At 42.9% G+C, this 10000-nt stretch overlaps 1 protein-coding gene across 1 annotated transcript; it reads right to left on the minus strand.

Moving 5' to 3' along the window:
- Positions 1-62: 62 nt before the first annotated feature.
- Positions 63-4138, minus strand: LOC126990639 (uncharacterized). The gene is made up of 3 exons (XM_050849322.1): positions 3674-4138; positions 2438-2575; positions 63-262 (listed from the first exon to the last, which is right to left on the minus strand). The coding sequence occupies exons 1-3, from the start codon at positions 3993-3995 to the stop codon at positions 63-65; spliced, it is 660 nt and encodes a 219-aa protein (XP_050705279.1). The 5' UTR covers positions 3996-4138.
- Between the last annotated feature and the right edge of the window lie 5862 nt (positions 4139-10000).

Here is a 10000-nt window from a genome sequence, read left to right on the forward strand (position 1 = left end):
TCTCACCTTCTATATTACAACCAAGCTATGATGATACAAGAAAACTTCAAAGTATTTTGTGTTTAGGTTGGGAGCTTACAAACTTGCTGTGTGGCTGTGGAACTGATCTCACAATACATATATACCTCCTTCTGGTGCACAATCCTGGGTCTGAGTTCAGCCAGGATGGGCTGCTGCACCTCCCCCACCGCCCCGCCCTGGCCCTTCAGAGCCACCAGGAACCTCATCACTGTCCGCACATCACTCCCGGCCTCCAAGTGCCCTGCAAAAAGGTTTTGTACGTAGATTTCTACAGTGTCAACTTTTTTTGTTTGTTTCATATCTCTCTCTCTCTCTCTCTCTGTTTGACAGGTTCTGTAGATTTTTACTATTGTAGATGTGGCTTGTGATAATTTTTTTGTGTGTATTTCATTTTTTTTCATGGATGTAGCATTATTTTCATTTTGTATTTTTAATATTCATAGATGTTTAAAGCCTTATTTTTTTTTTTTTTTTTTACTTTTCTCTGTATGTTTAGTCTATGAGCTGTACTGCATTTTAATTTAAGTCTATGATTTATGGGATATTTATTGTTGTGTTAGTAATTTTGTCTTAGCTTTCTTGGAAGGGCCTGATGGTCGGCCCCACCCCGTTGTGGCGCAGGCAAGTTTTTATAGGGGCGCCATCTTGCAATGACTCATGCTGCCCCCAGGACCTCATCTTTGATCCTAGAATCTAAAGCCCGGATTGGTAGGTGGTCTTCTGGATAGCGTGTGGGTAGTCTTAGGCCACTATATATATATATATATATATATATATATATATATATATATATATATATATATATATATATATATATATATATATATATATATATAAGATGGCGCTATAAACACTCGCCTGCGCTAGAACGGGCTGGCTGACCATCAGGCCCCACCAGAAGATGCACAATAGGCAACAACGTAAAAAAAAAAAAAAAAAAAATATATATATATATATATATATATATATATATATATATATATATATATATATATATACACACACACACATACACACACACACACACACACAGAGAGAGAGAGAGAGAGAGAGAGAGAGAGAGAGAGAGAGAGAGAGAGAGAGAGAGAGAGAGAGAGAGTATGGTATCAGAAGAACAGACAAACCTTTATATAATTGATAAGAAAAAACTGAAAATTGATAAGATAACAGATAAAAGTAGATGCCATATGAAAGACAAATAAAAATGAAGAAGTATCAGTGGTCAGGACAAGGAGCAGGAGAGAACAACAGACGGACAAGGAGCGACAGCCTGGGAAATGGCTGCCGTGAAAAGGCCGAGGCTGCGTTTTTTTTATTCCTTGTTAAATTGTGTTATTTCCCGTCTTTAAGTTTCCTTGCTTGCTTATTTTAGTTTTAGTTAGCAATAGCATTTTCTTTCCTAGCCTGCTCACAGCGTTTCTTCGTCTGATTATAAAGAAAATGGCAAACCGTTCTGTTGTAAGATTTGGTTTATTTTCAATTTTTTTCGTGAACTTGCATTGAACTGAATGTGTCCTCCGTCTGTATGATCTCAAATTATTGTGACCATTTTTCCTTCTCGTGACGCATCACACTTTGTACTTAACAGTAAACAGCTCAACTATCATCTAATTACGACGTCTTTCCCTTGTTGGATATAACATTTTTACCGTAATGACAAGAATTGAAGTAATGTCGCGAAGTGCTTTGTAAGTTGCCGAGGAAATAGTTGTTGCCTTACGCTTCACAGCCGCTTCCAGGCTCTTACTAAGTTCCTTGGGCGTAATGCTCGAGGAGGACCCTCAGCACCACTGCAAGAAAGAGGAAGGTCCACAGCACCGCGACGGTGGGTTTTAGGGTTTTGGTGGCGGTGGTGGGTGTTGCTGAATGGTTAGGAATGGCTCACCACTTAGTTTGGATAAGTATTTCCCCCCCTCCCAACCTGACATTTATTAAACAATTTCTTCATGTGTTTCAGAATGAGTGATAGCGAGCATCAGACTGGTGGCTAGAGGGGATATCCTGCCTAGATTCAGTTTAATATCTCTGGGGTGCAGCACAATCCTAATTCTTTGTGAAGGAGCTGAGGGTGAATTTAATTAAGAACTGAAACACACATACATAAAATTCATCTAAATCATAAATGGAAAGCTGAATAGTAAGTATGCCCCACCTGACACTATACGCTACCAAAATCTTATTTAAAATTCTGTATCCATGTCTACTGAAACCCATAACACCTGACATTGTTGTTCCTCTTTAATGCAACGCAACTGAGGCATGTACTGGAAAAAAGTAAAAGGCAATCAGATGCAGGCTACACAGGCAATAGGGCATGTAAAGAGGCTAACGTCTCTCTCTCTCTCTCTCTCTCTCTCTCTCTCTCTCTCTCTCTCTCTCTCTCTCTCTCTCTCCACACACACACACACACACCCACCTCGTTCTCTGAGGGCGTGGAGGCAGCCGTCCAGGGCGTTGCCGTCGTCGAATCTCCGTTGCTGGCGCAAGACGTGGGTGTGCCAGATCACCTCCTCCAGTTCGTTCAGCCGCAAAGATGAGTTCTCCCGCGCGTAGTCTGGGTGATGCGCAAGGAAGAGAGGGTTGGGCTTGGTTTGTCCTTATTACACTGTCAAACATGCTATGATGGCTTCACAATATAATTAGTGATATTCAAAACCTACTTATTCCAATGGCAACGAGGTACAAAATAAAGTAGAGGGACTGAAATTAAAGAAAACTCATTATATATACGTTTATGTTTAATTGGCTGTATTGATGTTAAGGTACTGCGTGAAGAGATAAATGGGATCTCAGTATTAAAAAGGTGGATAATGAGAGCCTGCCCAATCCTGCGATGCGATGGGAAGGGAGAATGGGAAGAAAGATGTCAAGATATACTCAGGGCGGGGAAGGCTGTCCTGGGAGGGAGGAGGGAGAGATGGAGGGCGGAGGAAAGGAAGGGACGAACAGGAGGGAGAAAGAGTGATTATGAATTATAAAAAGAAGAGTGGGCGTCCGTGGATTCCTTGTGCTTGACCAATGATATAGGCTACTCTTAATTAATGAGAGAGGAGAAGGGGTTTATTAACGAAGCATGAAACGTTTCGACACCTTAGTATTGGTATCTCAAAAGGCTCTCGTAGGAGTTTTAGTTATTTCCAGGTGTGGTTTCATGAGCCTGGCGGTAGATTAGCAATGTTTCTGCGCCACGAACGGGAAAAACACTCGCGAGAACCTGTCTTAGCTTTATGGCCTTCAGAAATAGTAGTACCACGAGCCCGAAGCGTTTGATTGATTGATTGATACTTTATTGTTGCAGGTAAACAACAAGGGAGAAGGGAGGAGCATGCCATCCCAAACCCCAGGCAGGGCAGAATGTGATTATACAACTAGTAATACATGTGTAGGTAGCACCATGAAACTAAAAAAAGATTAGCACTTGTCCCCTACCATTGTATCTTTTTAATTTCCTGGTGCTACTTACACATGTATCCTTAGTTGTATAATCACACTCTGTACTGCCTGGGGGTTGGGATGGCATGCTCCTCCCTTCTCCTTTGTTGTTTACTTGCAACAATAAACTATCAATCAATCAATGGTAGGAATCAATGTACAACACGGGAGGGGGGCGTTTGAGAATATGAGGCCGTGTCGGAAAACAACAGAGTATTACCTTTCCTGTGTGAGAGGAGAATGGAGTAGACGAGCACCTTCAGCCTCCCTTTGAAGGCCTCCTCCTGGTCCCTGTCTCTCACCCTACACTGTCCAAAGGAAGCCTCGACGAAGTGGGTCACCAGCTGCTTCACTAGGCTGAGCGTGCTGTCCATGTTGGGTGAGGAGGAGGTGACACTGGTCTTCGTGATGGTGGTGGTGGTGTTACTGGTGGTCTTGGTGGGGCCATTAGGTCTGGGGGCATGGTTGATGGGGCCACTAGGTCTTGGCGCATGATGGCCCCCCCCAGCAGGCACGACGGCCACTGGTCCTCGGTGCTGCATGGTGGATGGACGCTGAGATGGCCTGAGAGTGAAGAATACGTGCCATGGAGTATTGTGTCATAGTGATATTACGATATTGCCATTATTGTGCAAAATTCGGATTCTTTACAGGAGCAGCGAGTAGTGGGCTTTATTTTATTGTTTCCTTTTTTTTGTCCCCTTGTGCTGTCTCCTCTACTGTAAAAAAAAAAAAAAATAAAAAAAAAAAAGTTGCAAAATGAACGTCAATCATGACATACTAGAAACAACAAATGAGCAAAATTATATACTTCAAGCAACAAAAGGACTCTCACTCTCTATATAAACTTCCACAGTGTTAAACAAAATTTCTAAACCTATATATACAATAGAGATAATATACAACATTCCATCTTTCCTCCCACTTGTCGTTCATCCTCCATTAATGTTAATAATAATAATTTCATTTCGCCCTGAGGCATATATAAAAAATGACCTACAAAAAGTAAAACGTAGGAACGAGGATAATAACATGAGTTGGCGGTAAGAGGTCACGGTTGAGTCGTTTTTAAAGTCGTAGTATATATCTTCACTTCTTTCTTCCCACTCTTCCTCCCTACTGTTCGTTCCTTCCTTTCCTCCGCCCTCCGTCTCTTCCTTCTCCCTCCCCAGGACAACCTTCCCCATCTTTCTTCCCACTCTCCCTTCCTCCGCCCTTTCGTCCCTTCCTTTCCTCCGCCCTCCGTCTCTTCCTTCTCCCTCCCCAGGACAACCTTCCCCATCTTTCTTCCCACTCTCCCTTCCTCCTGTTCGTCCCTTCCTTTCCTCCGCCCTCCGTCTCTTCCTTCTCCCTCCCCAGGACAACCTTCCCCATCTTTCTTCCCACTCTCCCTTCCTCCGCCCTTTCGTCCCATCCCTCCTCCTCTCTCCCAGGACAACCTTCCCCATCTTTCTTCCCACTCTCCCTTCCTCCGCCCTTTCGTCCCATCCCTCCTCCTCTCTCCCAGGACAACCTTCCCCATCTTTCTTCCCACTCTCCCTTCCTCCGCCCTTTTGTCCCCTCCCTCCTCCTCTCTCCCAGGACAGCCTTCCCCATCTTTCTTCCCACTCTCCCTTCCTCCGCCCTTTTGTCCCCTCCCTCCTCCTCTCTCCCAGGACAGCCTTCCCCATCTTTCTTCCCACTCTCCCTTCCTCCGCCCTTTTGTCCCCTCCCGCCTCCTCTCTCCCAGGACCTTCCCATCTTTCTTCCTCTCTCCTTCCTCCGTTTTTTTGTCCCTCCTCCTCTCTCCCAGGACAGCCTTCCCGCCCTGCTGAGCCACCGAGCCGTCTTCACTCAAGGCCACGTAACAAAAAACTTCTGACGTTGTGTTTACCCGGAAAGGACTCACACGTGACTCATAGGGTACTCGGTGAAGTCAGGTGTGTGTGTGTGTGTGTGTGTGTGTGTGTGTGTGTGTGTGTGTGTGTGTGTGTGTGTGTGTGTGTGTGTGTACTGTTATAAGCGTATTCTTATATATTTTTCTAACTTTTCATGCAATTCCTGAAACTTTAATGCTTTCATTTGGCTAAGTATTCCATTTGTGTGTGTGTGTGTGTGTGTGTGTGTGTGTGTGTGTGTGTGCTATCATTCAGTAACTTTTTTCTCCTCTTCTTTTTCTTATTGCCATATCATCATCGTCATCTTCATCGTTACTGGAGAGAGAGAGAGAGAGAGAGAGAGAGAGAGAGAGAGAGAGAGAGAGAGAGAGAGAGAGAGAGAGAGAGAGAGAGAGAGAGAGAGAGAGAGAGATGCATGAACCAATCCGAGTCGACTATTCTCCATTAGCGTAAAACAAAAGAGGTTCAGTCTGAGAAGAGAATTGGATTTGCATCTCCGGATTCTTTTTCTTCTTTTGTATGTAAGGTGATTGCGTCTCTCTCTCTATCTCTCTCTCTCTCTCTCTCTGCGAAATAACAGGTATAGTAGTTTTAAGGAAATATAAATAACAGAGAGAGAGAGAGAGAGAGAGAGAGAGAGAGAGAGAGAGAGAGAGAGAGAGAGAGAGAGAGAGAGAGAGAGAGAGAGAGAGAGAGAGAGAGAGAGAACAGGAAAGGAAGAGGGAATCAAGCTATAAACAAAAGGAAAAGGAAAGGAAAAGGAACAAAGGAAAAGGAAAGTAATGAGAAATGATGTAAAACGAAATGACAGGAAAGGGAAAGGAAACGAAACCAAACGAAAGGAAAAGGAACAGAGGAATAGGAAAGTAATAAGAGTAATATGACTGGAAAAGAAATAACAGGAAAGGGAACCGATGATAGGGAAAGGGAAAACAGCAAATTAAAGAGGGGAAGGAAGGAAAGAGGAAGGAAGAGGAAGGAAAGGGGAGAGGGGAAGGGAAGGAAAAGGGAGGAAAGTGAAGAGGGAAAGGGAAAACAAAAGAGAGGAAAAAGTAAAAGAAAAGGGCAGGGAGGGAAGAGGAAGGAAAGGGGAGAGGGGAAGGGAGGGGAGAGGAAGGAAAGTGGAGAGGTGATGGGAGGAAGGAAGGAAGGGAAAGTGAAGAGGGAAAGGGAAAACAAACGAGAGCAAAAAGTAAAAGAAAAGGGAAGGGAGGGAAGAGGAAGGAAAGGGGAGAGGGGAAGGGAGGGGAGAGGAAGGAAAGGGGAGAGGGGATGGGAGGGGAGAGGAAGGAAAGGGGAGAGGGGAGGGGAAGGAAGAGGGAAAGGGAAAACAAACGAGAGCAAAAAGTAAAAGAAAAGGGAAGGGAGAACATAAGAACATAAGAACGTAAGGAGGGAAGAGGAAGGAAAGGGGAGAGGGGAAGGGAAGGAAGAGGGAGGAAAGTGAAAACAAAGGAGAGCAAAAAAGTAAAATAAAAGGGAAGGGAGGGAAAAGGAAGGAAAGGGTAGGGAAGGGCAGGTGTGTCAACAAGGTACGGTCAGGGAGGGGCCCAACGCTTTATGCTTGGCCGGCCCTAAAGGTGACATGCGTGACTCATTAGCATAACCGGTTGGCTTACACAGGTCGGCTAGGCTTACTATAACAGACGTGCGTACCCTAGACAGCTGCCTCTCCCCCGTACCCTTCACTTCCATGTCCTTCACTTCTCTATTACTTTTTTTGTTTTGCTTCGTTTTTCCTCCTTACTTTTTTCCTTGCTCTTCATTCCCTTCCCTCTCTTTCCCTTTCTCTTACTTTTAGCTCTCCTTTTCTTTCTCCTCGGTTCCCTTTCCCCTTCATTTTCCTTCCCTTCCCCTTTCTTTCACTTTTGTTTTCCTTTTCTTTTTCTTCGGTTCCCTTTCCAACTTTCCTTTTCCTTCCTCTTTTTTCCCTTTCCCTCTCTTTTACTTTTTAATCTCCTTTTCTTTCTCCTCGGTTCCCTTTCCCCCTTCACTTTTCTTCCCTTCCCCTTTCTTTCACTTTTGTTTTCCTTTTCTATTTCTTCGGTTCCCTTTCCAACTTTCCTTTTCCTTCCTCTTTTTTCCCTTTCCCTCTCTTTTACTTTTTAATCTCCTTTTCTTTCTCCTCGGTTCCCTTTCCTCCTTCCCTTTCCTTCCCTTCCCCTTTCTTTCACTTTCGTTTTCCTTTTCTTTTTCTTCGGTTCCCTTTCCAACTTTCCTTTTCCTTCCTCTTTTTTCCCTTTCCCTCTCTTTTACTTTTTAATCTCCTTTGTTCTCCTTTTCTTTCTCCCTTCACTTTCCTTCCCTTCCCCTTTCTTTTACTTTTTGCTCTCCATTGTTTCCCCTTTCTTTCTCTTCGGTTCCCTTTCTCCCTTCACTTTCCTTCCTTTCCCGTCTCTTTTATTTTTTTTGCTTTGCTTTGTTTTCCCTTTCTTTCTCTTTGGTTCCCTTTCTCCCTTCACTTTCCTTCCTCTCTCTTTTACTTTTTGCTCTCCTTTGTTTCCCCTTTCTTTCTCTTCGGTTCCTTTTCTTGTTAATTCTTTTCCCAGCACTACTCTTATTTATTTCCCTTTCCTTTCCTTTCCTTTTGTTTTGATTTGATTTCCTCCTCCTTTCCTTTTATTTCTTTAAACATCATATCTTTTTTCCTTTCCCTTCCGCATGATTTCAATTCACATATTTTCTTCTGTTACTTTCCTTTCCTTTTCTTTCTCTTTGGTTCCCTTTCCTGTTATTTATTATTTTTCCGTCATTTACCTTCTTTTTTTACTTTCCATTTATACTTTTGCTTCCCTTTCCTTTTATTTCTTTTTACATCATTTATCTTTTTACTTTACTATTGCTCTGATTTCCCTTTTCTTTGATTATCTTTCCTGTTATCTCTTTTCACATTATTCATTTTCTTCTATCAACATTGCTTTGGTACGCTTTCATTTCTATTTCTTTGGTTTCTCTTCCTTTTCTTTCGCTTCTATTCTTTTTCATTTTGCTTTACACCTCACCAAAGCTACAAGAGAAAAGGAGAAGGAACAGAAGGGAAAAGAAGAGGAAAGGGATGGGAAGGAAAGGAAGAGGGAAGGAGTAGGGGAAGGACAAAAGAGAAAGAGAAGAAAAGTAGTGTCATGGAAGAGAGAGAGGAAAAGAAGGGGAAAGGGATAGCAAGGAAAGGAAGATGGAAGAGGTAGACGAAGGACAAAATAAATAAGAAAAGTAGCGTCAGGGGGAAGAGAGAGAATGGAAAAAGAATGGGAAAGGATAGCAAGGAAAGGAAGATGGAAGGGGTAGGGATAGTGTCATGGGGGAAGAGATAATGGAAAAGAAGGGGGAAAGGGATAGCAAGGAAAGGAAGATAAAAGAGGTAGGGGAAGAGAGAGAATGGAAAAAGAATGGGAAAGGATAGCAAGGAAAGGAAGATGGAAAGGGTAGGGATGGTGTCATGGGGGAAGAGATAATGGAAAAGAAGGGGGAAAGGGATGGCAAGGAAAGGAAGATAGAAGAGATAGGGAAGAATAAAAAAAGAAAGAAGTATTATCATGGGGAAGAGAGAGAGAGAGAGAGAATATAAGATGGAAGGGGTAGGGAAAGGACAAGAGAGAAAGAGGAAGAGTAGTGTTGAATTCCATTGCGAGCTTTTATTTTTTGGTTTATTGGGCAAATGCAAAGGGGGAGGAGGGACACAGGGCAGGGGACACAGTTATATGTATGTAACTATGTGGGAAGGAAGCAATCAACCTGGCAATTACACGCATATAGTCCATTTGGTACGATTATAAAACTTTCACCCTCTCTACCGCACACACACACACACACACACAACACACACACGTATACCATTAGCGTCGTGTGAATTTACGACATACTAATTTTTGACCTAACAGGAAATGATGACAGAACTTTAGTAGGTAAACATGGCCCACATAACTGATCTCTCTCTCTCTCTCTCTCTCTCTCTCTCTCTCCATAACCCCTCCTCCTTAATCAATGTGTCGTATTTTCAGGGTTTACATGTCTACGAACGATGAGCAAGTTGTGTCTGTTATAGTATTTTATGACTTATTTCTCTCTCTCTCTCTCTCTCTCTCTCTCTCTCTCTCTCTCTCTCTCTCTCTCTCTCTGATGGATTTGTAAGTTTAGGTTTCAGACAAAAATATAACTAGCGACTACAAGGAGTGGACATTTTTTTCTCTTTAATAGGCTATCTACAATACGGGCGGAAGACATGTATAAAATAAAGTAAAGTTAGGGCTTATAGTTGAACGCTTAATATCTCTCATCCTTGTTTATTCTCCTCTTTTTTCACCTTAATCTGATATAACGTGCTTTTCTATTCTCTATTTTTCTGCTTAGTCTTGCACGATCCTCTTTAACCCGGTAGAAGAGACGGGCCAAATTTGTGGCTTTAACGTGTACCAGCGACAGGCCAAATTTGTGCCATGATATAAACCCCCCCAAATTAGATGATGCATAAACTGATCACAAATGCGTTGATATATATTATGGAATGGTTAGTGTGCATGATGATTTTTTCTTATTTTTCTCGCTTAGAGGGGCCTTTAAGAAACATGATCCCAGCAGCTACCGGGTTAAAAGGTTGACAAGTTCTCCCTCTTTGCTGCAGTTATCGTTCAAGTTTAATAGTTATCCCTCTTCTCTCACTCGCTTTTATCTGG

Source organism: Eriocheir sinensis, unplaced genomic scaffold, assembly GCF_024679095.1.
Source record: "Eriocheir sinensis breed Jianghai 21 unplaced genomic scaffold, ASM2467909v1 Scaffold1835, whole genome shotgun sequence".
Lineage (NCBI taxonomy): Eukaryota > Metazoa > Arthropoda > Malacostraca > Decapoda > Varunidae > Eriocheir > Eriocheir sinensis.

Bases quoted from the DNA above. Each gene is read 5' to 3' on its own strand.
- LOC126990639 (XM_050849322.1), bottom strand. From the start codon at position 3,995: ATGCAGCACCGAGGACCAGTGGCCGTCGTGCCTGCTGGGGGGGGCCAT. The intron at 2,576-3,673 runs GTAATACTCTGT...CGCATCACCCAG, and splicing joins TCTCCTCTCACACAGGAAAG to ACTACGCGCGGGAGAACTCA. The intron at 263-2,437 runs GTGGGTGTGTGT...ACCTTTTTGCAG, and splicing joins CCACGCCCTCAGAGAACGAG to GGCACTTGGAGGCCGGGAGT.